Source organism: Vanrija pseudolonga, chromosome 1 (genome assembly GCF_020906515.1).
Source record: "Vanrija pseudolonga chromosome 1, complete sequence".
In the NCBI taxonomy this organism is placed as follows: Eukaryota; Fungi; Basidiomycota; class Tremellomycetes; order Trichosporonales; family Trichosporonaceae; genus Vanrija; species Vanrija pseudolonga.
The window spans coordinates 1,905,853-1,932,018 of NC_085849.1; the positions used below are offsets into that span (position 1 = coordinate 1,905,853).

The window sequence follows — 26,166 nt, forward strand, 5'->3', positions numbered from 1 at the left end:
AGCGGAATAATAGACGAGCCGGCGGGCGACGACAGGCCCAATATTCCGTGTCTCAGAATACTAATCAGTGGCGGTCCCCATGAGCCACGGCTGCCGCCTCCGCAACGTCCTGCGCGGCCGTCTTGGTCGTGTTGAACCGCCACGCTGGAATGCGCCGCTCGTACAGCTCGTCGAGTTCGGCGTAGGTCCGGTCCTTGGTCTCCGGCACCGTGAACCACACGAGGATGGTGAAGAGGAACGAGAGGGGGCCGAAGAAGAAGCCTGGGAGTGGTGTGTAAGCAAAACGTTCATGATGGAGCAAGCTAGTGCTGCGATCGTGTGGCATCCGCCGCACCGGACTCACCAGTCTTAGCACCCCAGCCGGCGTACTGCTCGCTCAGCATGAGAGGGACGCAGTAGGCGAAGATGACGCCGTTGCACGACTGCATGATGGCTGCGATGCCGGCCGTCTGGGTGCGCAGGACCGGGGTGCTGTTCTCCACGAGACTGAGCCACCCGATCGGGCCGCACGAGAGCGCGTACGCGAGCACCCAGATTGCCATCATGGCGAGCATGGCGGCGCCCGTCTTGGTGTTGATGCCGAGCACTGCCATGCCACCGACGATGAGGTTGGTGACGCACATGACGATGCCGCCCATGAGGAGGAGGGGGCGGCGGCCGGCCTTGTCGACAAAGTAGAAGGAGAGGAAGACGCCGAAGAGAAGCACACAGTTCACAATCACGTTGCCCAAGAACGCGTCGTTCATGCCCACCGTCTGGAGGAAGTATGCCGTGTTGAACATGAGTGGGCCGCCGACAAAGTTCTGGGGCAGGGTTAGTAACCCACGCTGGGCTGGCATTCCTCACCTGCATCGAGAAGGGGATCGTTGAGATGAGGGTACGGCGCAGGTTGGTGCCCTTGAAGCAGGCGAGGTACGAGTAGTTGCTCGACTTTGCTACGAGCGCCTCGCTCTCCTCGACGCCCTGGCGGAAGACGGCGTACTCGTGCTCCTCGTCGAACCAGTCGTGCTTACCGTTCAGGCGGCGGAGCGACGCCATCGCCTGCTCGTGCTTGCCGTTACGGCAGTACCACACCGGGGACTCGGGGAGGAGGATCATGACGGGGATCCACACGCCGACGATGGCAAATTCCGAGTAGAAGGCGTTGCGGTATGCGAGCGGGTGGGTCGACTCGAGGATCTGCAGCGCGATGGCGGACAGGAAGCCGCCGAGCGCGAACGCAAACGAGAAGCAACTGAGGTGGATGCCGCGGAACTGCTTGGTCGTCGTCTCGGACATGTACGCCGTGACCGACGTGCCGATGAAGCCGGCCGAGAAGCCGCAGAAGATCTTGGCGACGAGGTACACCTCCCATGTCTTGGCGACAATCTCGAGGACGATGGCCTGGGTCGGGTCAGCCGCCACGGCGAGTGAAAACCGCAGGATAGCACTTACGATGATGATAAATCCGGTCAGAGCGTACAGGTTGAACTTGAGGCCGAAGCGCTTGGCCGTGTAGGGCGAAATGCCCTGTAACAGGATCTGCGAGCCCAAGTTGACCTGGGGAGTCAGCGCTCGCCTTCTGGTATGTACGACCAGGGCACGTACGCCGTTCCACGCGCCGACGTGGCTGGCATCGAGCTCAATCTCGCCTTTCGCGTTGTGCTTGGTGCCGAAATGGTTGATGAAGCCGCGGTTGGCGGTGATCGCGCCGGGCAGGGTGAGCGTGTAGCCAAGGTACCTGGGGTCGTCGAGTCAGCTCAAGCTGCCAGAGCGTAGCGTCAAAGTCACAACCCACATTGCGGCAGTGGACATGAGAAGGCCGATAATAAAGCGCCTGGGGAACTTCCTGATGGCCTGGCCACGCGTGAGGCCGTCATACTCCGACACGATGAGATCCGCGTGCTGGACGTGCTCGCTCTCCCCCTTGGTGTCGATGGGGTCGAGTTTGGCGTCGTTCTCGAGCTTGGTAGTCGACATGGTGGCTAGTCCCGAAGGTGCTGGGGGCCCGATTGCCCCGCATTGAGCGCGCGTTTTATACGCCGCGAGACATCAACTTGTGCGCGCCGTGCTTGAGATGCTCCGTAGTTGCTCCCTATCCCCTGGTGCCGGTAGTCGGAGTGGCCGCCGACATCAGCGACAGGGAGCATCTGCGGGACATGTGCGACGAGCATGTCACCGCCTGCGGTGGGGCCGCTTTCGCGCCGCACACATGTACCCTGCTACCGCTTGGCGAACCGGCATCCTCTTCCAAAAACCACATCCTCCAATGACCTGATATGAAGATCCCCATGCCACATCCTCCACCTCGGCAAGCGAGCCGCCACTTCCATGCCCGAATCTTTACACCTCGCGTCGATCGCTTACGGGTGCCAACGCCGCGGCAAGCCGGCCTTATCGCTCTTCATCTTGATGCAAAACACCGGCTCCACTGACATTTCGGCGTGCAATTCAGCGGCCCACCTTCGGGATGGGGGACAATACAACATACCAGGGCCGAGAGCGTCGCATATCACCGGGAGTCTGCCGAGCCGGTGTTTTGCCGCGATGCGATGCGATGCGATGCGATGCGATGCGATCAGTACTTACATGTGGTCGCCCGAGGGTGTCATCGGCCCTAGATAGGTTCTGGGGATGTCGGCGGCCCTCCGACTGCACTCCGAGCTCCGTGATCACGGGGGCGTGGTCGATGAGAGGAGGATGCCCCTAGGAAGAACTGAGACGATGGTCCGTGAAGGAAGGAGGGGTCAGCGGGCGGCGGTGGCGGGGGCCAGGTCGCCTGGCATACCGTTGCCGAGGCATGCCAGAGTTGCTCCATAGTTTCTCCAGAGACCCCCACCGCCAACATTGTCTTGCGCTAACAGAAGATTATCCGTCAGCACCGGTGCCCATACGATATATAGGCATGTGTTGAGTCACGCTCGTGGGCCATGTTCACACGAGCACGAGGGCAAGACCATGACCGCCACCACCACCGATCAGCACCACGGCACCCTGCCCGCAGGCTTCCTCCGCGGGTTCGCGACGGCGTCGTACCAGATCGAGGGCGGACACGACCAGGACGGGCGCAAGCCGAGCGTGTGGGATGTCGCGCTCAAGGACAAGGACAACGGCGACGTCGCGTGCAACTCGTACAACATGATCGAGGAGGACATTGCGCTCCTCAAGTCGCTCGGCGCAAACGTCTACCGCTTCTCCATCAGCTGGTCGCGTATCGTCCCCCTCGGCGGGCGGAACGACCCTGTCGAGCCCCGCGGAATCGCGCACTACTCCAAGTTTGTGAGTGGGGAGTTTGTAGCACTCGGCTGACCCCCAGATCGACCGCCTCATCGAGGAGGGCATCACGCCGTTCGTGACCCTTTTCCACTGGGACCTCCCCTATGCGCTGCAGGAGCGCTACGGCGGCTTCCGCGCGACGGGTGAACAGCGCGAGGAGCTCCTCCTTGACTGGGACCGCTACGTGCGCGTGTGCTTTGAGGCGTTTGGCGATCGCGTCAAGCACTGGATCACGCACAACGAACCCCTGAGCTACGTCTACTGCCACTTTGCTTTCACCGACGACTACAAGCTGGACGAGAAGTGGACGTGAGTGGCGAGGTAGGGTGGGCGCTGACTTGCAGTGTTGGCAAGAACATCCTCATCACACATGCACGGGCGGTTGACATCTACCGCAAGGAGTTCCAGCGTCCCGACACGGTCATCGGCATCGCGCTCCAGTCCGAGTGGGTCGAGCCGATTGACGACAGCCAGGCGGCCAAGGACGCCGCCCAGCGTGGCATGGACGTGTCGATCGGGTGGTTTGCCGACCCCATCTACCTCGGCAAGCCTAATGCCACTGTTGAGAAGCTCGCGCCGGGCGCGTACGACTTTACGGAGGCCGAGTGGGCCATCCTGAGGGGGTCGTCCGACTTGTAAGCAGCCCACTGAAGACGCCGCTGACCACGTCAGCTTCGGAATCAACCACTACTCGACGCAGTTGGCGACCGGCAAGATTATCACCGAAGACCCGCCCATTATCAACACTATGTTCGGCTCGATCGAGATGACGCAGGAGCCTGGAGGCGTGCCCATCGGCCACCGCGGACACGACGGCCACCCATACACGGTCCCCTGGGGCTTCTACAAGCTGCTCAAGTACATCCACGCGACGTGGACCAACGCTGGCGTCAGCTACATCCACAAGGACATCCCGACATACGTCACGGAGAACGGATACGCCGAGCAGGATGAGCGTCAGTATACGTTTGAGGAGAGGATCAACGACAAGAACCGTGTCAACTACTTTGAGGGATACCTCGCTGCCCTGGTCGGCGCCGTTCAGGAGGGCGTGCCCGTTGCGGGGTACATGGCATGGAGCCTGCTTGAGTGAGTCGGACGAAGACGCCGCCGCGATGGCCATCTGACATGACCAGCAACCTCGAGTGGACGAGCGGCTACAAGCCGTGCTTTGGCGTCACTGTTGTCGACATGGACGGTGGTACGTTCAAGCGCACGCCCAAGAGCTCGGGGCTGTACATCAAGCGCTTCTTCGACGAGGCCGTAGCGTCAAAGGCGTAGGGGTGCCCGAGATCGGAGCGCTTGTCGCGTGAAGATGGTGAGACGAGGTCAGTCGCATTATAGAGCACGATGGATAAAATTGTGAGCATGGAGAGGTGCGGTGCTGAGCGGCATGGGTTGGCTAGCGGGCATGTGAGTAGTGCGATGCTTGCGCAAGCTAGGACCTCGTACCATTCATTCAGTTCAAGTCGGAGCGCGAAGATTGATGACGAGGGAAGGTAGTCGCGTTGGATACGACGTGGTCGTGTCTGATCGTCTGATTACTCGGCCATTAGCATTCTCACCAAATTGATCTGAGACATTGTAGGAATGTAATGTGCCAAGGTGATCACTCTGGCTGGCACATGTGGCGTCGTGTCGGGTCTCGCTTCCAAGAACCACAACAACGGCATGACCAAGAGGCCAGGCGGGCATCGGGTCAACACAGCCCTCGCTGCATTCAATGTCCATCACGGTGGCGCCGTGAGCCAAGACAAGGCGGGGTGAAGGTGGGCGATTGGGTGTTCTGTCTGCTGTGGGCCAGGAGCTAGCTGGCTCGCCGCTGGCGCAGGAGCCTGCGGCTGTGCCGACATGGCACTAACAGGCTAGGCGTTTAATACAGGGCGGGCAGTCACAGGGCAGCTGACTTGGCTGCTCGCTGCATGCTGCCGTCGTCCCGCATGTCTTGACTCTGGCCCCGCAACCCTGAGCCGGGCCCACCATTGACCATGCTTCCGCGCGCGAGCGAGCGCGCGTGCACACAGTGTGTGACGTCGAGCCCAGCTCCAGCTGGTGCATGCTCGTCCTGTCTGTCCGTCCAGCAGACGCAGACGTCGACGTAGCCTGAGGGTATGAAACATGTTCTCCTCGCCCCGGAGAGTTTGGGCCAACAGGAACAAACCACGGTGTGACTGGAGCGTGCTTGTGTTTGTGAGCTACAGTGTAACAGCTGCATGACACGGCACGGCTCGGACGACGTACGCGTTGTTGTTGGGCGGGACGTGTCAGTTGTCGCGTCGAGAGACTCGAGGCGTTCCAGGGCTTAAAGTATATTTCTTGTTGACACGGAGATTGTAATACTTACAGTGCAGCACTTTAGATTCCAGGCGGCTCGGATTGTATTCCAAAGGTCTGGGCCAGCCATGTCTTGCCAAAAACCTTGGCTCTGACAGAGGCGACACTAGCACCCCTCGCAAGACCCCTACCTAGCTCGGAGCCGCACACTGGCGTACACAAAGTGTCTTGCTGGCGCACTCGATCCTCTTTGCCTAGTATGCATGCATGCTTTGCCACCGACACAATGGTGACCACAACGATAGGCTGCCGGTTAAGACGTCTGCGTTGGATTTCTATCTACTTACCAAACAGGCACCTATTAGTCAACTTCGCACTTTGGGGTTGTTTTTTTCCTTGGGCCGTGTGCCGTCAAAGTTGAAGCCTATTCAAGCTTTTGCGGCCTCTCAATTCATACCTTGCTGCCGCCGCCGCCGCCCACGTCCTGTGCCGTGCCCGCCCTGCCGCAGTAAGAACAGTAGTAGCAGCATACCTTTCAAAGGCCTTGGCCCTGCCCTTGTCGTCGCTCCTCCCCCTTGGCCCCCGTCCCCTCCCCTATCATCGACCACACCACACCACTCCCCCCTGCCCCTGTAACTGACCCGGCCGACCTGCCTGTCTGCCTGCTTGCCTGCCCATCCATCGCCGCCGCCACCGCCGCCGCCGCCGCGTCAAGCTGTCACTCTAGCCCTTCGAGCCCAGCCAGGCCAGCACACAGACCCACCACACCCACAGTGTCTCGTGTCCTGGATCATCATCGCGCGCCCACCCACCCACCCACACCACCTTCCTTTGCTGGCTCCATCTCACTCACCCACCTCAACACTCGTTTACGACCTTCAACGACTCCTGTCCTTTTTTACACTTGCGCGCGCATTATACCCCCCCTTCCAACTCTACTCTACCACGTCGCATCTGAAACCCACGTCGACGGCGCCTCCCCGCTCAATCCCTTACGCGCCGCCGCCGCCGCGCTCACCGTTTTCCCCGACAGTCCCTTGTCGCCCATTCGCGTGAACAACATTGTCCAACGGCCCCCAACATCTCATCTCATCCGCTAGCCATACCACTGTGACATTGTCGCGTCGACGTATACCCCCATCGCTTCACCCTGCTTGCTAGTGCCGTCTGCGCGCGAGCGGGCACGGCCTTGTTGTTTTGGCCACCATCACAGTGTCACCTCGACTCCCACCAACTCCTCCCATCACGCCTCCCACGCCTTTGACGGCCAGCACCACCAACGGCAACGGCAGCAACACTAGCAGCCGCCCGTCAGTGATGAACAAGTCCCTGCCGCCGCCTCCAGCGGCGGCGAGGCGGCCGGCGTACCGCACCAGCTTGCATACGCCGCCAAAGACGCCCCCGCCGACATCAGAGTTTCCAGGCTCGTCGACAGCTGCTGTGCTTGTCAATGGTAGCACGCCAAGGGCAAGGAACAACGGCAGCTCGACAGTCGCGCCCTCCGTTCCCGCCGGTCGCGAGAATGCGGCACCAACAACATCCAACGCGACTGTCGCCCCCCAAATCTCGCGTTCGATAACCTCCTCAAGCACGGGCTTGAGCACAGGCGCCAGCTCGAGCTCTGGCATTGGGCCCGGCCCAAGCGTGGGGGGTGCGACGGTGAACGGCATCAGTGGAGGCGGCCCTGTCCCTTCCCGCCGACACACGCACATGCCCACCTCGAGCACGAGCACGGTCAATGGCACGTCTAGCCTCGTCAGCGGGGTTGACGGCAGTGGGGCCAGCAGTAACGGTGGCGGAGGTAGCGCCGGTGGTGGTGGCTCTGGGTTGTCTGCTCAGGACATGGAGTCGCATCTCGCCGTCCTTGAAGGCCTGGGTCCCCCTGGCGCTACAAGACGGCCAACCAGGCGCGTGCGCTCGATTGAGCGGACGTGGCAATGGGTCAAGTCGCGCTCGAGCGTGTACGGCGAGGCGGCGCTAGCTGGTGGCTTGGACCCTGCAACTGAAGAGGAAGGCTTTGGTCAACTTGGTCACGCCGGCAGCAGCAGCAGCGGCTTTGGTCGACTAGGCCCTCCTTCCGGTGATCCTGGCCCATTGAGACCAGCGACCATGGGTTCATCACCTCCACGCCGCCAGTCCGACGTCGACCCAGACGAGCGCCGTCGTCGCCGACAGGGATTAACACCAGAGAGCCTGCGCCCCGCATCAACCGTCGGCAGCACGTCACTTGCAACACCACGTCCACGCCCCGCGTCCCGCATCCTCGAGCCCATCGACACCGCTACCACCTATCGCCGTCCCCCGCGACCACTCACCACCGTCGGCGAGTCATCCCTCTCACCATCCGCCGAGAATGGGACCATCCTCCCGCCCCGCGCACGGTCGGCCACCCCGCTCTCGGCTTCGGGTGCCGGTGCTTCGGGCCCACGTTCCGCTCCTGCCAGCTCGGCGCCGCCTCAGCGTCTACCCCCTTCTGTCAAGAACACACGGCCTCGCCCCATGCCTCTTGTTCCTGGCAGCGTCGATGTCGGCATGCCCAAGACGACTGGATCCAGCAATTCCATCGCATCCGCAGCTTCTTCGGCGTCCTCGGCGAGACCCCGCGTCCCGGTCCAGTCCATCACTGACATAGTAAGACGGCACAGCTCTGCCGTCACGCTCGCCCAGGAAACGGCAAAGGACCGTGCGCGACAAGAACTCGCGTCTCGTCCGGACCTGGCAATGCGACCTCCGCCAGCTCCCGAGGTCCGCCGCCGTCGCCCGGAAACACCGGGCAGCAGAACAACTTCGGTAGACACGACGTCAGAGACAGATTCTGTTGTTAGAGCAGACTACCAGCTTGCTCAGTCGGCGATTGATCACCTCACGCCAAAGCCATCCCCCGTTGTGGTTCCAATCCCGACCCCTCCACCGGGATCGACACCGACACCGACACCACCCCCGCGAGGCAGCAATGTTTCATCGCCTACACCGGATCCCTCTCCTCGGTCCGCAAAGCGTTCGACCGAGCGTGTCCAGAGCCCCGATCTCAACCGGCAGCGCTCCGGCACCTCTGTCAATCGCCCCAGCTCGACGTCGCCGCTACCCCAAGACGACGACGCGCAGGCGATTGGCATGTACCTCCGTTCGCCGCAACTGAACCGCATCATGTTGCTTCCCAGACCGTATCCTGAACGCCCCCTCCAGGTGTCATTGGCCGACCTTGGCAAGCCCGATGGGCGGCCCGTGCTCGTGTTCCTCGGCCTCGGGTGCGTTCGCTACCTCATCGCGCTGTACGACGAACTGGCGCGTGCCCTCGGACTCCGCCTCATCTGCATTGACCGCTGGGGACTAGGCAAGACGGACCAGGTGCAGCAGGACAAGCGTGGCCTGCTCGACTGGGCCGATGTGGTGCGCAAGGTGCTCGATGAGTTGGGTGTGGAGCAGTTCCAAGTGCTCGCCCACTCTGCGGGTGCTCCGTACGCGCTTGCCTGCGTCCTCAAGATGGAGCGTCGAGTCAGAGGAAAGATTCACTTGCTCTCGCCATGGGTCGGAGGCGATGTCGAGGGTGAGTACTCTCTGGTTACGGCAACGTACTAACGTTTTAGGCTACAAGTGGCTCAAATGGGTCCCTAATGGTGTTATCAAGTCGGCTATTGCGGCAGAATGGCGCATCGAATCGTACTTTATGGGCAAGGCACCGAACGCCAAGCAGCCCAAGTCGCCGCAGATGGCTCAAGCTGGTTTGCGGTCGACGGCCTCGCTCGACGCCGACGGACGAACGTCGCGCTCGTCGTTTGGACAGGATGGCGCCCAACTGGAAAGCGGCGAGGGATTCGATCCCTTCGCCTCTGACCTGTACTCTGCCCTGCCCGTGGTCGCCCCGCGCCTGTCGACGACTTCGACGACCGCCGTGTCAGCGGCCTCTGTTTCGGCCTCGCCGGCCTTCCCCCAGGCACTCATGCAGGCCTCTCACGCCGAGTCGCTGTCTGGTACGACTGCCGACTTGCTGTCCGTCGTACTTGGGCGCGATGCCAAGCCGTGGGGATTCAGTTACACCGACATCCGCCACCCGTGCAAGATTTGGTACGGCGCCGAGGACGACAGGGTCAGCGAGAAGAGTATGCGCTGGATGGAGCGTGCAATGGATGCCGAGCTTAACGTCATGCCCGAAGAAGGGCACAACCTTATGAGCTCTAGAGTTGTCATGTTCGACGTGCTTGACAGCCTCGCCGAAGACATGTCGTAATGCGGCGAAGGCGTTGTTACGGATTGTTTTCTATCGGTTGGTTTCCACCGAGGTCGATCTAGTGTCCTGTAGTAGTCCCTTATAGTTGCCTGTCTTGGCATGTATGTCTTAACTTGAAGTGCTTGTTTGGCAGTCACTAACCAGTGACTGACTGTTCGGGCTCCATGTGACTGCTGACACCGGCCGTTGCCGGTCGATGGTCCTAGAAAGCAGGGCGCGTCGAACGCCACGAGGAGGGTCGCGGCAAGCGGGAAGGTGAATCCGACGTGGCGGCAGCGGCGCGGCGCGCACGCAACATTGTTCGTCCTCTTGGAAATGGTAAAAAATCCAAATATGTCAAGGGCGGTGTGCAGCGCCAACGCAAACGGGCAGGCGGAGGAGCCGTTCGAAACGGCGGCGCGAGAACAAAGAAGTGTTGGGGAGTACGGGGGCGGGCGGGGCCGCGTGGCGCTCGTCGGGGGCCAGGCCGAGAGGGCCGAGGGGCCGAGCGCGGCGTGGGCGGGCGGACGTGGCGGGCCGCTGGGCGTCGCGTCGAGATAGTCGTTGTGACGTACGTTGTTTGTTGTTGTTGTCGAGGTCGCGTGGCCGCGGCTGCGCTGAGATAACGTCGCGAGGTTGATATCAGCACATGATATCAGTCAGTGGTGGGTCAGGCACACACACGCTGTCGCACGCCATCTCGCCTGCTGTCAGCGTCGTCAGTCGGCAGAGCGAGGGCACGGCACGGTGCCATCTCGCCCTGTCCTGCCCACACGCGATGCTAGATGATACATGCTATGCTGGTGCCCATGCGCGCGTGCGTGTGCCGCTGGGCGGTGTCTGCTTCGTTGTGCCGCGCCTACTTGTCTTCCTTCTTGGCGGCCGCCTCGGCCTCGAGAGCCTCACGCTCGAGCTGCTCCGGCCTGTTTGTCTGCATCAGCTTAATCCACGACCCACGCTGACACCACCACTCACGCCTTCCACACGTCCTTGCTGGCGTGCATGAGCTCGTACAGCTGGCCGACCTGCTCGTCGGACAGGGCGTCCATCGTCTCCTGCTCGATCCGGCGCCCCTTCCACGCCTTGCCCTCTGCTGCGAGGCTCGCGCTGATCTGGTCGAGATACACCTTCCACTGCTGCAGGAACGCCATGACGTGCAGCGGGTTGTCGGTCGCGCGCGTGGCGCGGAACTCGGACTTGACGTACGCGTCGCCCATGAAGCGCATCTCGTCGGGCAGGCCGCGGTGTGCGCGCAGTAGGCGGCGGTAGAGGCTGCGGGTGGGTGTGAGTGGGAGCCTGGAAGCTGCGAGTCTCGTCCGGCGTGGCTGCTGGCGCGGCGCGCGCCTTTCGCCAGCAACCCACGCCCCGAGGCCGACTCACGGGATGGGAGGCAGCACCTGTGCCGAAGCCTGGGACAGGGTCAGGGGGATGCGCGTCGACGCGGCCCGGAGGGACGTTGAGGGAAGCATGGGGGCGGGCGTGGGCGTGGGTGTGGGACAGCGCGGGAGGTGTCGAGCCGTGCTGTTTGTTGTTGTTGTTGTCGTCTCGACTTTTGTCAGGCGAGTTGCTTGGCTGGCTGCCGTGAGTAATGTTGTCAGTCGGTATGGCTCGCCTTGGACACGGTTAGAACCGGACAGCCGGCGGAAGCAAAGCCACGTGCTCACTACTATTAGCGACCGGATCTATTGGACGTTAATGAGCCGAAACTGGACTGAATAGAAACACCGATGATGAGCAAGCGAGGTTGCTGGCTGGCAAACGATAATGGCGACGACGTCACTGAGGGCTTCCACCTCGGTAGTCATCGGGGTCTCACTTGTTGTGGGGAAGCGGCACAAGCACAAGGCGCAGAGCAGAAGTAGCACAGCACAGACACGCCTGCGAGAAGCAGACAAAATACTGGAACACGCGGGGCCCGTAACGAGTGTGTGGATTCTGCAGTGCCCGGTTTATCGCACTTTTGGAGTTTGCGGGATTGCGCCCACACGAGCAGTTGCCGCAGGGTGGCCTCGCTCGCTCGGCCTGGTCGCCGCGGCAGTGGCAATCTGCGTCCAACAGCAGCAGCCTTACGGGCGGGGTGGAGACTCCGCCGAACGGGCCGGTGGTGCGGGTGGGGGTGGTGCAGCGGCGTTGCTCTCTTGGTGCGACAGGCTGATTGCCCATTGCCATGTCCAGCAGCCCTGCAATGCCCTTGCTGTTCCACCAACCGCGCTGCGGCCCCCTCGGTCCCCATCGGCGAGCGACCCTGCGTGTGCGGTATCTCCAGCCAGCCAGTGCCTGCGGCGTGCTACTCTCCCACGGCCGCCGCCCAGTGTGCCCGTCGCACACAAGCCAAGCACTGCTCAGACAAGGGGGCGCACATACCAAAGCATGGCCGCTGGCTGTTGCTGCTGCTGATGCCGCTGCTGCTACGCACAGCTCGACTCGGCCGATGACTGGCTGGCTGGGAGCCTGCACAAGCCCGATTCAGTGGACTGACTCGATGGGACACTGTGTGTTCTGGGCGCGTTGGTTGGAAAAGAATGGCGGCCCACTGCAGGGGGCGATGAGATCACGAGGTATACTGGAATGCCATCATTGTTGTTCTTGACATCGTCCATACATATACTCTCTCTCTTTGCTTTGCTGTTGGCATCTCGTTTGCTACAGCCGCTACCCCGCATCGCTACCCCAGCATCCCCATCGTTGTCGTCGCTCAAACCCTCGGCGCGCCCGTGCCAGCACGACTGCTCGTAACCCTTGAAACGGACCGAAAAAATCGAAATAACCAGCCAGCCAGCCAGCGCTCTTTCGCATTTACAAGAGAATCTCGCCATCACAGCCATGGTGAGTGTGTGCGTGGGCTGGCAAGTTGGGTGGGGGGCAGGCAGCGGGCGGGCGGGGAGTCAGCGGCCGCAGTGCGTGCGTGCGTGCTTGCAGTGCGCGCGCGCGCACACGCGGTCGCAACCGAGGCAGCCTGGCTGGGGGGGGGGGGCCAAGTGTGTCCTTAGTGGCAATGGTCCTTGCAATTCCTCCTGCAAACCGAATGCCACCGAACAATGCCGACCGTTGTTACCCCGCGCAAAGGCCCACTTGGCACATTTCCACCCATTTCTGGATTGCCTGGATTGTCATTGGAAACACACCGGGGGCGGCTGGGCTGCTGCTGGGCTGCTGGCCTGCTGGGCTGCTCCACCCCCTCCGCTATAACTGCATGCACACTCGCTGACCACGCTATGATACTGCTTGTACTACTCTTCTTATACTCGTACCCCCCACCCACTTTCACAAAGTGCAGTTCTCCATCCCCTCTCTTCGCTCCCCTACGCGCACCGTCCTGCGTAACTCTATCCTCGCCAACATGTCGCGCAACTACTCTGCCACCCCCGAGGGTATCAAGAAGATCAAGGTCGTCAACCCCGTCGTCGAGCTCGACGGCGACGAGATGACCCGCATCATCTGGCAGAAGATCCGCGAGGAGCTCATCCTCCCCTTCCTCGACATTGACCTCAAGTACTACGACTTGGGCATGGAGAACCGTGACAAGGTGAGTGTCTTGTTGTTGGCTCGGTCGAGACTGGCTGGGCTGGTTGGCTGTGGAATCCTTGCTTTGCTCGTGCCGCGGCGACACTGCCAAGCATGCCGTGCCACCTCGGTCGTCGCTCGCGCACCTGCAGCAGTCACCACCACCACCGTCGTCATCATTGTGGCCGTAGTGTGCTTGCTGGCAGTCGTTGTTTGCTGGCCCAGGCTGCTGCTGGGTGGAGGTTTCTCCGAACGAGCCGTGAATCCGGCCCGGCGCGCGGCGGCGGCGGGGTCGGGGTCACGGATTTTCGAATGCCAGCAGCTCCAACCCTCGTTACTCCCAATCCCTTGCGGGCCCCTTCCCACCCCGCCGGCACACACTCCGCGCGCCAACGCCGTTTATCCAATGTGTACCCCGTCGTCGGCCCCCAGCCAGCCAGCCATCCCTGAACCCCGAGCCAGCCGCTGCCATGCAATTCAGAGTAACCGTTGCTGACATGACAATAGACCGATGACAAGGTCACCATCGAGTCGGCTGAGGCTATCCAGAAGTACTCGGTCGGTGTCAAGTGTGCCACCATCACCCCCGATGAGGCTCGTGTCGAGGAGTTCAAGCTCAAGGAGATGTGGAAGTCGCCCAACGGCACTGTGAGTACCATCGTCGTCAACGACCAAGACGCGTCGCGTCGTGCTATGTTTTTGCCCGCGTGCCCACGCTGACGCGATCGTCACATTCCCCGCTGTGCCCCACGCTCTGCACATGCCGCACTCCACATACCCATTGCACACAACCTTATAGATCCGTAACATCCTCGGCGGCACCGTCTTCCGTGAGCCCATCATCCTCGACAAGATCCCCAAGCCTGTCCCAGGATGGACCAAGCCCATCGTCATTGGCCGTCACGCCTTCGGTGACCAGTATCGCTCGACCGACTTTGTCGCCCCCGGCCCCGGCAAGCTCCAGCTCGTCTACACCCCCGCCGACGGTGGCAAGCCCACCGCTCTTGACGTCTACGACTTCAAGGGCAAGGGTGTCGCCATGTCGATGTACAACACCGACGAGTCGATCTACGGCTTTGCCCACGCCTCGTTCAAGATGGCCATTGCCAAGAAGATGCCCCTCTTCATGTCGACCAAGAACACCATCCTCAAGAAGTACGACGGCCGCTTCAAGGACATCTTCGAGGAGGTCTACCAGTCGACCTACAAGAAGGACTTTGAGGCCCTCGGCATCTACTACGAGCACCGTCTCATTGACGACATGGTCGCCCAGGCCGTCAAGTCGTCGGGTGGCTTTGTCTGGGCCTGCAAGAACTACGACGGTGATGTCATGTCGGACGTTCTCGCCCAGGGCTTCGGCTCGCTCGGCATGATGACCTCGGAGCTCATCACCCCCGACGGCAAGACGATGGAGTCGGAGGCCGCCCACGGCACCGTCACCCGCCACTACCGCCAGTGGCAGCAGGGCCAGGAGACCTCGACCAACCCCGTCGCCTCCATCTTCGCCTGGACCCGTGGTCTGTCGTTCCGCGCCAAGCTCGACGGCACCCCCGAGCTCGGCAAGTTCGCCCAGGACCTCGAGGACGCCTGTGTCGAGTCGATCGACAAGGACGGCGTCATGACCAAGGACCTGGCCCTTGCCGTCAAGGGCAAGGCCATGACCCGTGAGGACTGGGTCACCACCGACGTCTACATGCAGCACGTCAACGACAAGCTCGTCGCCAAGCTCCGCGCTCGCCAGTAAGGTCCTCTAGTTGGACCATGCTGACCCCGCGCTGGCCTCTCGGCTCCACTGTTGCAGCACCTAAGCTGTAGCGTACGGATGCTAAAAAGCTGCGCCCCACTTGATAAGTAGATCGCAACATAGCTGCCCCGCCACCCACCCCTGCCAACTCCACGCGCCTCGTCGTGAGAGTATCACATAGTTATTCAGCTGGATGCACACTGTACTGTATTCATTGCACGTGTTGGACGCGAGCAGCTTGGACGACCTAAACTTCTTTGGACGAGCTGCCCTCGGTCGGTCGGTCGGCCCACTTTGTTCCCCCATCAGAATCAACTCGCCGGCGGCTATGATCCCAATAGGCACAATCGGACCAATCACGCGCAGCAGAGATCCAAGCGCCAAGGTTGGGCCCAACGTGTGGGCGTGTGCCCTGGCTCTGCGCGTCCAGTCCCTGTGTTTTGGACCATACGACCGAGTTTCGACCGTTAATCCACCCAGGGGGCTTGTTGCCCCGCGCACCCCGGCGAAAGCCGACTTTGCGTCGAGCGAGCGAGCGCCAGCGAGCGAAATGACATGGACATGACCACGCCGGCGTCGGTCCGTCGGTCGGCGCCTCGCGGCCCGCTCAACCGCAGTGGCGTCGTGCTAGCCAGCCAGCGAGCTGCATGCGCATCCCCCGCCTAGCCCAGCGGTATACCCGTGGCCAATCTCCACTCCGCGGCGTGCTCTTTTCCAATCCCTCTGTCCGCCCTCCACCAACCCGCTTAATCCTGCCTTGGCGCTACCAAGCGGCCGCGCGCGGCGCTTGCGCTCGGTGTCGGCCGTCGTCCGATGTCGAGCGACCTCGCGCATTCCAGCTATTCCAGCTATTCCACAAGCACATGTCCTCCTCCTCGCCCTCGGTCGGCATCTGACCCGCCGCTCGACAACAGAGCCGGGCGTCGCCGTCTAAATGATTGGGCTGACACACACTAGTCGGCGCCCAGATCGGCCTCCTCCGCCACGTCATAGATAACAGGTTGGGGGTACAATGCATGCATACACTGTGACATGACGCCATCTCAAACAGGAACCCGTGGGCCAACATAGAACAAAGATGCTAAATAGTTGAAGTGAGTGAAGAGCAAGATTTTGCTGATGATGCTAGGTTTGAAGTGCGAGAGCTTCTATGGGCCGCGCGACGTGGCATACGCTGCAGGCGTACTCGAGCCTTGCGGGTACATGCGACCTTGGTCGGGAGGTGGTGGGTGCCCATATCGGTCGCGCGCGTAATAGTCACGGGGAGGTGGCGCCCCTCCGTTCCAATCGTTTCTCCAAAAGTATGGGTCGCCGGCGGGTGGGCCACCGGACGAGGGCAGTGGTGGTGGAGGGGGATGACGAGCAGAGCCAAGGCCAGCGGCGGGAGGAGGTGGTGGTGGTGGGGCGAATCGGCCACTGTGAGAGCGCTCGTGGAAAGGGACTGGAGGGGGGACGGGTCTCGAGGATCCCCACCAGCCACCTGGTGGGTCGTCGTAGCGCGAGGGAGGAGGGGGAGCACCACGAGGATCACGAGGGTCACCGCGCAGGTTGCGGGGATCCGCAAGAGGCTCGTGCCGAAGGTCGCGAGGATCGCCTCTAGGATCAACACGTGGATCGACACGAGGATCAATGTGATGGTCTGCACGGGGGTCGACTCGTGGGTCAACGCGCTGGTCCGCGCGCGGATCCCGAAGGTCGGCCCGGATATCGCGTGGGTCGGCTCGAGGCGGGGGCGCGAGCGGAGGCTCTGCTCGAGGATCCCGAGGGTCATTGATCCAGTGCGGTGGTGGCGCGTCAAATGGTCCAGGATGCCTGGGTGCAGGAGGTCGGTCAAACAAGCGTGGGGCGGGGAGGATTTCACGCTCAGGTTCGACATTGTCTGATGAACGCTGGCGGTAGACATCAAAGTCTCTTGGTCGTCCAAGCTGAGGTGGCGGGGGAGGGGCAGAGGCCACAGCTGCTGCAACCTGTGGAGGAGAGGGTCGGCGGTACACGGGCTCAGCAGTCGAGTAAGACTTGTTGTCGGGGTAGGCTGGGGCCGTCGTGGATGAGGGTTGTCGTGCGAAGGGCGCCTTGTTCGGGGCGTACGCTGGGTCCTGAGTAGGCGGCCTCGACCACGATCGAGGGGGTAGTTCGGCCTCTGCATACACCAGCGGGCGCACGGCGGGTTCTGGGGACGACCTGATCTTCTCGGGTCTTGGTTCTATCAGGCCCATGCGAATCATGTCGTCCTCAAGGTCGTCCTCGGCGATGGGCTTGACACCGAGAACAATGTCGCGCCGTTCACGCGACTCGCCATCGACAAAGGTTTCAACTGTAGGCTCGGTGCCATTTGAGAGCAGCTTGGAGGTAGGGACAGGCCAGCCGCCCGAGCCACGGCCTTCGCCCAGAGTGGGCATGTTGGTGTACTTGCGTTTTGTAGATGCCTTGTGTCGGTCGAGGTATGTCTTCTCGGCAACAAGACGAGACATCTTGCGCCTGTTCTCAAACATGAGCTCGAGTGCCAGGTCCTCACAATCAGCCTGCGGGGGTGTTAGTTGCAAAGCCGCAATCACGTGTGCCTGTTGGCGCTCCGTGTCACTCACATGGAACTGAAAGTGGGTTTGATTAATTCGCTCTTTCCTGAAACCTTCGAGCTCTTCCAGTTCGAGCTCAATCTCAGTGTCAAGCCGAGACCTCAAAAGATCACGTCTTCGGTCGAGCTCCTCCCATAGAGCGATAAGGGTTGGGTGGGTACCGTCAAGCACAAGATTCTCCTGCTCGTCGAGTGCAACAAGGGCGGCGTCGATCAACGCATGGCGTGCCTTTTGTTCCGCCACTGCCTTTGGGTCATCAGGGTCCACTTCGCCCTTCCTGAGCCACTTTCGACGCTTTCGAGGGGCACGTCTGGGCTTTGCAGCTTCGGCTTCAGCTGCCGCTGCTGCGGCAGCAACAGCAGCGGCAGTCGCTGCTGCCTCAGCCTCAGCGTCCGTGGTCGAAGTAGAGGTGGCTGCTGTGGCGTCCGTGGCATGGACGCCTTCGGAGGCGGCACTTGGGGCCTTGGCGGGTGGCTTGTCGTCGTCACCAACGGCCTCGCCTGCTGATTCTTCCGCGCCGGGGAGGTCGCTGGTTCCCGGCGTTGCAGCATTAGCTGGAGTATCCAGACCAACTTCAGAGCTGACAGTCGTCGTGTCGTCGTCGACCTTTCTCTTGCGGGCAATGACGAGCATGATCTTTTGATGCGGCACGGCTGACTCTGCAGGAGGGTCAGGGGTTTCTTCCATTCCCGACTCATTCCCCGCCACTGGGCTATCAGCCGTTTCGGGTTCAATGTCGTGGTCGAGGTTGTCGAGTTCTGGCTCGCCCTCCTCGTCGGCATCCATCCTGTCGTCATCATCGTTTTGTTTGTTGGTGTCGAGTCCAGTGTCCAAGGCAACCTGAGCCTCGACGGCGTCATCAGACGCAGAGGCGTGTGCGGCACTGGCGCGACTGGAGCTTGCCGACATCTTGTCGGGTGACTGTTCTTTGGTCGACTGGCTCCGTTGAGCGCGTGTGAGTTTGGGGCGAGGAGGAGGGGAAGAGCTGTTTGCGCGTTGCAAGTTGCTGGCCGACCGTCCGCGGCTGTAGCGTGTGCTGGTAAGAACGGTCGACTCGGATGTTGTTGGCAGAGTGGAAGAAGATGGTTGGTGTGGAGAGTAGACTGCCGATGTGGACATTGTGTGACGGATAGGCTGCAAGTGGAACAGAGAGGACGAGGTTAGCGCAAGAAATTCAACAATGTTGGGATTGGAGCGCAGAGCATGATGACGGGGGGAGGGGGGGGAGGGGGTTTGCAAGTGTGGAGGTGGGCAAAGGATGGTGATTGTTCTTGCAAAAGGATAAAAGAGTGCTGGAGGAGTGGTGACGCGCACAGGAGGCCTGGCTAGTGCCCTCCCCGAGGTACAAGGTCTTTAACAATGGCCTTTTGCTTTCACAAGGTGTAGGTGCTGAAAACAAACGAAGCGGCCACGACAAGCACAAGCGCGAGGGCCGTTTCGTGACACACAGACAGTGTATGTGTGTTGTGTGTGTGGGTGGTGTGGGTTTGGGCCTGGCTCTGGGTGTCTGGGTGTGGGTGCACGCAGCGGGGGTGGCTGCACAAAAACGACTATTGTGCACGGTGCGTCTTGTCTTTCGCTTTGCCGTGCCCTGCCCACGCCGCTGCTCCTTTTTGCCCCTGGCGAGGCGAGGGGGGAAAGGGCCACTCGGCCTGATAGGACTCAGGCGACCGACCACCACCACACGGACCCATGCTCACGCACGCACGACCGACTCGGAGTTTTACGTAAAAAGCAAAGACAAGACAGACCATTCGGCTCGTGATGTGTGGAGACCCCGCGATCTCTTGACCGCGATAAAAAAAGGGGGCACACGCGCGGCACACAACCAGAACAATGAAAAAGAAAAGAAAACAATGCGAGGGGCATAAAGTGGGAGGAGGAAACAAGAGGCAGACGCCCAAAATTAGGCTGTGTCGAGAGCCAGGGGCAGTCGGCGCGCGCGCGCGCGCAAAGCGTCAGGGGGGAGAGGAGCGACGACGGGCGACGAGGACAAACTCAGGGCACGACAACAACGACAGACATCAAACCCGCAACCGAAAGCGCCGGCCGGTTAGTGGTGGGTGATGCACTGCACCACCCATCACGGCGCGGCCATGGCGGGGAATATAACCACCACCACGGTTCAGGGTCCTCGGACAAGCCCAACCATGTAATGCCAGGCAAGCCATAAGGAGGTAGCAAGGACACTTGGCCACCTGCACCTGGCCAGGTGGCCCACCTGCGTCAGGAGTCGCCATCCCAGGTGCCCAGAGCCAAAACGCCCTTGCTAAAGCTCTACCGGCTCCAGATTGACACCACCTTGGAAAGAAGATTGTCATGGGCACGGCGCAAATCCAACCGCCGCCGCCGCCCGCCCCCGCAAAACGCAATGATGGCTGTATGCCATTATGCCTTTGAGTGACCACCTCCGGGCGACCACCGAGGGGGACAAGCAAGCGGCGGCGGCAGCAGCTACAGGGCTGATCCAACAAACCACATGCACCCGTGTCTGTCTGCCCACCGACCCACACGCCCATACACACCCCTCTTGGCCGGGTACCACCACCAGGCCAATCGGCCAGCCCATGATAATCCCAAGGTCACACCATTTGATGCAGGCAGGCACTTGGTTCCTAACGCCGCCGCACGCCGCCGCACGCCGCCGCCGTCGGAGACTGCGTTTGCCATCTCGGTGGTTTCGTTCCATAGAGAAGATGCCAAAGACGGTATCCACTCCACATATTGCCCCACCCATCTGGCGCGCGTGCGAGCACACCGCGTCAAGGGCTGTCACAACGAGAACATGGAAACCATGCCAAGCGAGAGAGAAACGTGGCCCATTAGGACGAGGCTTGGTGGAGGCCGATCTGGTTGGCAAGCAAAGGGGCCTGCACCAGGGAATGCCCGCGCATTGGTGGGGGGCAAACGAAGCCGTTGCGGCCGTGTGTGTGTGTTTTTGCGGGGCGCACATGCATGGTCATGCTCTTGGGCAGACTGGGGATGAGACCCGCCGCCCAGTGACACGCATCCATGCATGGGGATGCAAGGCTGCCTGCAACGCGCTATGCGTCCACGACAACCAGCGCCCGTCGTGTTGTGTTGGCCAAGAACAGAACAAGGGACAGGGGATCGGGCGGAGGGGGAGGGGAGGGAGGGAGGGGGGGGGCGAAGCAAGCAGTAGGATGAAGGTGGTGGGTTGAAATCAAGGCCGCCGATACCGGATTCCCCAAAAGCATGCAGGCCAGGTAGCGCCATATGAACACAACCCACGTCAAGAGCATGCTCTTGGGTACCCAGGACACGACTCTGAGAGCAGGATGGGGAGTAGGAAACAAACGGGCAAGGAGGCAACAAGGAGGTGTGTAAGAGGGCTGGTACTGAAAAAGACGCCGGAGGGGGGAATCACACAAAGTCACTCAAACCCGTGAACCGATACGACCAACAAGACGCAAACAAGACTGGGCGCATACTAGGAGGGGTAGAGGGGACGAGGGGAGGAGGATGGAGCACTCACGGTTCTGGGATGAGTTTGAGAAACCCCAGGCCCTCACACGATCCGATCAAACTTGATGACGGCGGCGTCGGTTCAGAGTTCGGGCTGCGCGTGTGCTATGGGCCTAGCCAATCGAGATCGGATTGTTGATTGTCGGGTCTGTATGTATGTAGATGAAGGGTGGTGCTGTGTCGCGAAGGGGGTGCAGTAGGTTGGAGGGGAGTGGGTGAGGAGTGTATGCCAAGTCGTTGTTGCAAAGGTTGACGATGACGGCAAAGAGTTGTAGGATGTAATGAGGGGTGCGGAGTGTGGATGATGATGATGATTGTGGTGGTGGTGTGGTCGGTCGGTCGGTGGTTGGTGGTGGTAGGGTGGTGGAAGGTTGGTGGTAGAGCCAAGGTAGTCGTAGTGCCGTGCCCAGGCGGCAAGGCTGGCGGGTTGGCTGGCTGGCTGGCTGGCTGCCTGGGTGGGTTACTTGTCGCCCAGAGAGAGAGTGTCTGTCCTTGGTCCCTAGCCGCTGCGCTGGGTGGTCTAGTCCTGAGGTAAAAGGCGACAAAGGTCCGAGGTTGGAATGCAGGGGCAGGGACGCACGCCGCCGCCGCCGCCGGGGTCTAGGCTATACCGGGGGTACCGGGGCGGTGGGTCGTTTGTTGTGTATATTGGGCGGGTGGGGGGGGGGGTGACGATGATGCGCGCGGTGGGCAGGCGGGGGGGGGGGGGGGGGAAGAAGGGGGGGAGAGAAGCGGGGGCGTCGAGCAGCGTGCAGGCTTGCAACTCGTATAATCAATCTGCGGCTACTGCCGTATGCGTCAGAGTCTGAGGGAAAGCGTCTATGCAAGTGGGTGGATGGATGCAACCAGCCAGCTCTTCATCCAGCAGCCATGGCGCTGGCGCTGGCGGCGCGGCGGCGGCTGGCGCGCAGGATAAGTGACTGGTTTGGATGATGATCTTCGGCTGGGAGCAAGCAAGGAAGGCAGGCAGGCTCAGGCCAGTCTGGGCGCGGCGCGCGCGTGCTCTCGGCGGCACGGGGGCGGCGGCGGCTGCGGCGGCGGCGGGGGGGCGTGGGCGGCGGCGTAAGCACTAGTTTTGAGCCGGACGACGAGGCGTCGGACGAGGTGTGCGGGGTCTGGGGATTGATTGGGTTGGGTCTGGCTGTTCGTCGTCGGGGGTTGTCGCGCGCGCGCGTCCAAGGCCAAGCCTGCGCTGCCTGACTAGGTACAGGTATGCATGCATCTCGCGTTGGTCGCTTGCATGCTCGCTTGCTCGCTGCCTTGGCTTTCTTTGCCGCTGTTGCAGTGCAATCCAGCACTGCACTGCACCCCCCCCCCCCCCCCCCGCGCGGGCTGCTCGTCCATTCGTCACTCCCCACTCGCCCAGCAAAAGCAGCTTTCTAGTCACAAGTCAGGGACGGGGCCGACACGACATGTTTTTACCCTGAGACAATCTCAGGGCCCGGCCAAAGCCTTTCCAAAGCCCCCCTTGGTCGTTATAGTGCGCTGGCTGCTACCTTCCTTTTCCCCCCTTGCTCCCCCCCCTTGCCCTCCTCCCCTGCACCTGTCATCAAAAATCCTTTGTGGCCTTGGCCTTCCGCCCCCTTTGTTGGTTGTTCCCGGTGGAGGTGGTCCACTCCCATACCACACACTCTATTAACAATGATAACCCTAAACATACACACACACCCGCAATCGTCATCACCTGATCACAAGCACACACACTACACAAACAAAAACAAAAACAAATCAGCAACAATAACAATAATACAATTACATTTGGCCACAATACTACTACAGAGCATGCCACAAAAGTTATCCCAATCATTGTACACACTACGACGGCGCACCAAACCCGCGCTCACCCATCTGTGTGACAAACGTCTCAATGTCAAACCCAAACTCGTCAGACTCGGCAGCAGCACCCAGCCCAAGCCCCAGCGCCATTGTCATGTCCGTGTCCACATTCAAAGGATTGTCGACAGAATTCAGATAGGCCCGCTGTTGATCCTCGCTCAGCATGCTGCCCTGCCACTCGAGCTCGGTGAGCCAGTTGTGTGTTCCGTACTCGGCAGGGTCAATCGACATGCCCAGAGGGTTGATCTGCGAAGCAAGCGTGTGCAAGTTGGGCATTTGCTGATCCTGGACGCCGCCGACCGAAAGGTCAAACTGAGCAGCGTGTACCCCGTTGGTCGGTGGCGATTGCGGCCCTGGTGATTGCGAATGGTTCGAGCCCACACGCTTGGGTGAAGACAACGAGCCCGTACGTACGAGCTTGGCAGTCCGGTTGAGGTGACCCAGGTCGCCGTCGGTTTCCGCCACGGGTTCCTTCTGCCCGTTTCCGTTGGCTAGAACGCCCGGGTTGAAGGCCTCGGCAGCCCGCTCTCTGAGGCGCAATAGAAGCGGAAGACCATTCTTGGCACGGCACCCATCTCGGGCGGCGGCGCAAATGTCGCACAACATGGACATGGTGGTGAAGGCCGGGGTGGCAAACGCACTGGTTGGGGCGCGGATCGCCACGGCCGAGCTTTTTTGATTAGCTTCGAGCGGGCTGCGGGTTACTACTCACAGACAGACGGCGGCAGAGAAGGCATGGAACCAGAAGAACCACCATCTCGCAATCAGCGACGGGTGGGAGATGACGAGCTGCTTGACAATGTTGACGACATCCTCGGCGCTTTCATACAAGGCGACAAACGAGTCGCCATACTTTGATCGAGCAGGGTTATCGGGTCGATCCTTGAGGGCTCGTGCGAAGAAGGGTCGATTAAGCAGGAGGCGAGTCTGAGCCACCATGAGCCGAATTCCGAGTCGGTGCAGCACAAGGTGAGAGCCAATGGCCCGATCAAAAGGAAGATCAAGAATCGATACCGACGGAAGCAGAAGCTCGGGCAACGATTTGCGGACTCGTCGTCAGTCGACGTCATAGCACGGGGCACCCACATTCCACCAGCTGGGCGTCCAACTTGCACACACTGCTGTATGAGACTGGAGTCGTTTGTGTTTGCTTGGGAGGGGTTAGTCACAGAGCGTAGGCAACAAACGTACAATGTCAATGGCCTTCTCCATCAACACCATCAGTCGATACTTTGAACGGTGGACTGAAGCGTCAGTGACAGCGACCTCGACTGTACTCACATCCGTCGTCATCCTTGAAGCCGGCTCCCTCCTCGGGGAACTTGGTGTCGCTCGTGCGGCTCGTAATGACCCCTGGCCTGCCAAAACACATGGCCTGAAGACGGTCGTAGGTGACAATCTCCCAGTAGACCTGTCGACGCTCGTCCACCTCGTAGGGGGAGAGGCCAAAGTGTGTTCCGTCCCTGTGCAGTCCGAGCTGTGCCAAGTCAGACAAGTACCATCACACCCACTCACACTCTGCGTGACCTTGAGAGCACTGCCAAGGATAGGCCAGAAGACCTCGGCGCCGTTGCCAAGTCTGTCGTTTAAGATGTACGTTCCCATGAGGTGGAGGGCCTGGACTGTCGCGGGACTGGCATTCTCCAGCCCAACGAGGCCAAGACACGCGCGACCGAGAAGGAACAGACGCTCACTCCGAGGGTGCCATGGCTGGCGCTTGAGGTCCATCATGGAGCCGACTGCCATCATGAGGAAGACGCAAGCGAGCTTGTGCGGGTGCGGCTTGTACGACCGTTCGTACGCGTGGAACCAGTGGTCGTTCTCGAACGACGTGCGCGGGACGGGCTCGTACATCCAGTTGACATGCTCCCAGTAGCTTTCCATGAGGTCTCGGCCCTCCTCATCCCAGTCTGGGAGCTGGTCGCGGAGCGTGTCGACGTCGGACCCGTTGATACCGCCGGGTAGGAACGAGTCGTGGAGAGCGAGCGCGCCGTCTGCATAGGCTGGGCGGCGGGTACGAGGCTGCTCAGTCCCGTCTGGTGCTGGCGCTTCGGCGCTAACAATGGCATGGAAGTCGCTTGGAGTGCTGGGAGACGAGTTGGTGTCATCTTCGTCGCGGAGGTACTGGCTTCCCGCAAACGAGCCAATGAAGTGCGCCTCGCCCTCTGGATTGATCGTCAGAGTACCAAACGCCCCGTCCGTGACGTCGTCGGTGTCCGGGTCAGGCTTCATTCTGCCCGTTGTCACCTGCGGCGTGGTGAACAGGTAGGTCTGTGACAGGAGGGGGTGAGGGTCGTTTGAGGTCTTGGCGTGAGCTCTTGCGAGCGCAACCTCGAGCAACGAGATGCGCTGGTGCAGCTCCTCAGTGTTGGCGAGAATCAACCTGCGCGTGTTAGACAAGACACCAACAACAACAGGGCAGACAGCGCCCTCGCCACCCTGCCAGATCAGCAGCAGAACTCACCTCTTGCCAGTTGTTGACTTCATCTGACCGTTGGGGCAAATCTGCGCGCAGCCGCGTTTCTCACACGACGTACACGGCCACGAGCGCGAGCACTTGAGCTTTAAGCTGGTGGAGGCATCAGCAAGGAGTTGGAGGGGCGGTTAAAGGCGTGGGGCAGCGCACATGCCCGTTGAAGGACAGTCAAGCGCCGGAACCGCCCTGCCGCAGCATGTGCGACTTACCGCTTGCACTCTGCGCAACTGAAGCTCTGGCGCGTGGGCTTGTCATCGGGGCGAACTGGTCCTGGTCCCCTCGCCGTGCCGGCGGGCGACGAGCCTCGCGCCGCCATGGTGTATAGCTGGTGTCAAGGTGAAGGGCAGGTGTAGCGGGAGCGCGGGAGGGTGCTCGAGGCGCTCGCTGGGTGCAGGGTGGTCTCCTGGCCGCGGCGCTGCGATGGCGGTGAAGCACACACGCGGCGATGCGGAAAAGGCGGCTCGAAGCCGTGGATCAAGGTGTCGCGGAGGGCTCAAAGGGGTGGGAGAGAGAGCCTGAGTGTTGTTGATCTGCGCTGGCCGGTGTCGGCGAGTGCGATGGCAGCAGCTGTTGCGAGCTGGGGAAGACTGGTATGCGCCGAGTTGAGCGGCGACGTTGTGGTACAAAGATGACGCTGCGAGAGCGACTTGTGTTGACGAGGAAAAGGGGGAGAGGAATGGAAAGTCTTAGATGTGACCTGGGCTAGTGGTCATTGTGTCGCATCGAGGCGGTTGCCGAGTCATGCGAGTGAACTCAAAGTCAGGTGGCCAATTGGTTTAAGCGCATTAAGTCATGGCTGGCGTTTATC

The 26,166-nt window shown here is 61.1% G+C and overlaps 7 protein-coding genes across 8 annotated transcripts; 3 read left to right on the forward strand and 4 right to left on the reverse strand.

Annotated features, from left to right (window-relative positions):
* Window positions 1–64: 64 nt before the first annotated feature.
* Window positions 65–1,959, reverse strand: fmqE_4 (MFS transporter fmqE; the record flags this gene model as incomplete). Its single annotated transcript, XM_062767186.1, has 4 exons — window positions 65–261; window positions 344–803; window positions 847–1,720; window positions 1,778–1,959. 4 exons carry the CDS (start codon window positions 1,957–1,959, stop codon window positions 65–67), a joined length of 1,713 nt encoding a protein of 570 aa, XP_062623170.1.
* Window positions 1,960–2,937: 978 nt separating this feature from the next.
* On the forward strand, window positions 2,938–4,536 carry BGL1B_3 (Beta-glucosidase 1B; the record flags this gene model as incomplete). The annotated part of the gene is made up of 5 exons (XM_062767187.1): window positions 2,938–3,258; window positions 3,296–3,564; window positions 3,600–3,890; window positions 3,928–4,344; window positions 4,392–4,536. The coding sequence occupies 5 exons, from the start codon at window positions 2,938–2,940 to the stop codon at window positions 4,534–4,536; spliced, it is 1,443 nt and encodes a 480-aa protein (XP_062623171.1).
* Window positions 4,537–6,388: 1,852 nt separating this feature from the next.
* LOC62_01G000731 (uncharacterized protein) lies at window positions 6,389–9,851 on the forward strand. The gene is made up of 2 exons (XM_062767188.1): window positions 6,389–9,076; window positions 9,117–9,851. Exons 1-2 carry the CDS (start codon window positions 6,847–6,849, stop codon window positions 9,755–9,757), a joined length of 2,871 nt encoding a protein of 956 aa, XP_062623172.1. The 5' UTR covers window positions 6,389–6,846; the 3' UTR covers window positions 9,758–9,851.
* Window positions 9,852–10,517: 666 nt separating this feature from the next.
* CNB04080 (Succinate dehydrogenase assembly factor 3, mitochondrial) lies at window positions 10,518–11,284 on the reverse strand. The gene is made up of 3 exons (XM_062767189.1): window positions 11,117–11,284; window positions 10,712–11,008; window positions 10,518–10,659 (listed from the first exon to the last, which is right to left on the reverse strand). The coding sequence occupies exons 1-3, from the start codon at window positions 11,203–11,205 to the stop codon at window positions 10,596–10,598; spliced, it is 450 nt and encodes a 149-aa protein (XP_062623173.1). The 5' UTR covers window positions 11,206–11,284; the 3' UTR covers window positions 10,518–10,595.
* Window positions 11,285–12,338: 1,054 nt separating this feature from the next.
* Window positions 12,339–15,203, forward strand: icdA (Isocitrate dehydrogenase [NADP], mitochondrial). Its single transcript, XM_062767190.1, has 4 exons — window positions 12,339–12,562; window positions 13,014–13,262; window positions 13,748–13,888; window positions 14,040–15,203. The coding sequence occupies exons 1-4, from the start codon at window positions 12,560–12,562 to the stop codon at window positions 14,982–14,984; spliced, it is 1,338 nt and encodes a 445-aa protein (XP_062623174.1). The 5' UTR covers window positions 12,339–12,559; the 3' UTR covers window positions 14,985–15,203.
* Window positions 15,204–16,011: 808 nt separating this feature from the next.
* LOC62_01G000734 (uncharacterized protein) lies at window positions 16,012–21,333 on the reverse strand. Of its 2 annotated transcripts, XM_062767191.1 has the most exons (4): window positions 21,057–21,333; window positions 20,072–20,297; window positions 17,570–18,694; window positions 16,012–17,506 (listed from the first exon to the last, which is right to left on the reverse strand). In XM_062767191.1, the coding sequence occupies exons 2-4, from the start codon at window positions 20,228–20,230 to the stop codon at window positions 16,133–16,135; spliced, it is 2,658 nt and encodes an 885-aa protein (XP_062623175.1). In that variant the 5' UTR covers window positions 20,231–20,297; window positions 21,057–21,333; the 3' UTR covers window positions 16,012–16,132. The 2 variants fall into 2 exon arrangements, with proteins under 2 accessions (XP_062623175.1, XP_062623176.1); XM_062767192.1 differs by lacking the exon at window positions 20,072–20,297.
* Window positions 21,334–22,784: 1,451 nt separating this feature from the next.
* Window positions 22,785–26,018, reverse strand: SPAC1F7.11c_14 (putative transcriptional regulatory protein). Its single transcript, XM_062767193.1, has 8 exons — window positions 25,568–26,018; window positions 25,347–25,451; window positions 24,398–25,265; window positions 24,164–24,359; window positions 24,074–24,126; window positions 23,969–24,032; window positions 23,595–23,931; window positions 22,785–23,552 (listed from the first exon to the last, which is right to left on the reverse strand). Exons 1-8 carry the CDS (start codon window positions 25,672–25,674, stop codon window positions 22,862–22,864), a joined length of 2,421 nt encoding a protein of 806 aa, XP_062623177.1. The 5' UTR covers window positions 25,675–26,018; the 3' UTR covers window positions 22,785–22,861.
* Window positions 26,019–26,166: the final 148 nt, after the last annotated feature.

Excerpts from the sequence above, each read along its gene's own strand:
- LOC62_01G000734 (XM_062767191.1), bottom strand. The coding sequence starts at position 20,230 with ATGGCAAACGCAGTCTCCGACGGCGGCGGCGTGCGGCGGCGTGCGGCG. Across the intron at positions 18,695-20,071 it reads AGAGGGGTGTGTATGGGCGT|CCTATCCGTCACACAATGTC; the intron begins GTGGGTCGGTGG and ends TTCCACTTGCAG. Across the intron at positions 17,507-17,569 it reads AAACCCACTTTCAGTTCCAT|GCTGATTGTGAGGACCTGGC; the intron begins GTGAGTGACACG and ends ACACCCCCGCAG.
- SPAC1F7.11c_14 (XM_062767193.1), bottom strand. The coding sequence starts at position 25,674 with ATGGCGGCGCGAGGCTCGTCGCCCGCCGGCACGGCGAGGGGACCAGGA. Across the intron at positions 24,127-24,163 it reads CTTCAAGGATGACGACGGAT|TCCACCGTTCAAAGTATCGA; the intron begins GTGAGTACAGTC and ends CTGACGCTTCAG. Across the intron at positions 23,932-23,968 it reads GGACGCCCAGCTGGTGGAAT|TCCGCAAATCGTTGCCCGAG; the intron begins GTGGGTGCCCCG and ends ACTGACGACGAG.
- icdA (XM_062767190.1), top strand. Across the intron at positions 13,263-13,747 it reads GCATGGAGAACCGTGACAAG|ACCGATGACAAGGTCACCAT; the intron begins GTGAGTGTCTTG and ends ACATGACAATAG. Across the intron at positions 13,889-14,039 it reads GGAAGTCGCCCAACGGCACT|ATCCGTAACATCCTCGGCGG; the intron begins GTGAGTACCATC and ends ACAACCTTATAG.
- LOC62_01G000731 (XM_062767188.1), top strand. The coding sequence starts at position 6,847 with ATGAACAAGTCCCTGCCGCCGCCTCCAGCGGCGGCGAGGCGGCCGGCG. Across the intron at positions 9,077-9,116 it reads GGTCGGAGGCGATGTCGAGG|GCTACAAGTGGCTCAAATGG; the intron begins GTGAGTACTCTC and ends CTAACGTTTTAG.
- CNB04080 (XM_062767189.1), bottom strand. The coding sequence starts at position 11,205 with ATGCTTCCCTCAACGTCCCTCCGGGCCGCGTCGACGCGCATCCCCCTG. Across the intron at positions 11,009-11,116 it reads CAGGTGCTGCCTCCCATCCC|CCTCTACCGCCGCCTACTGC; the intron begins GTGAGTCGGCCT and ends ACCCACCCGCAG. Across the intron at positions 10,660-10,711 it reads AGCAAGGACGTGTGGAAGGC|GCCGGAGCAGCTCGAGCGTG; the intron begins GTGAGTGGTGGT and ends GCAGACAAACAG.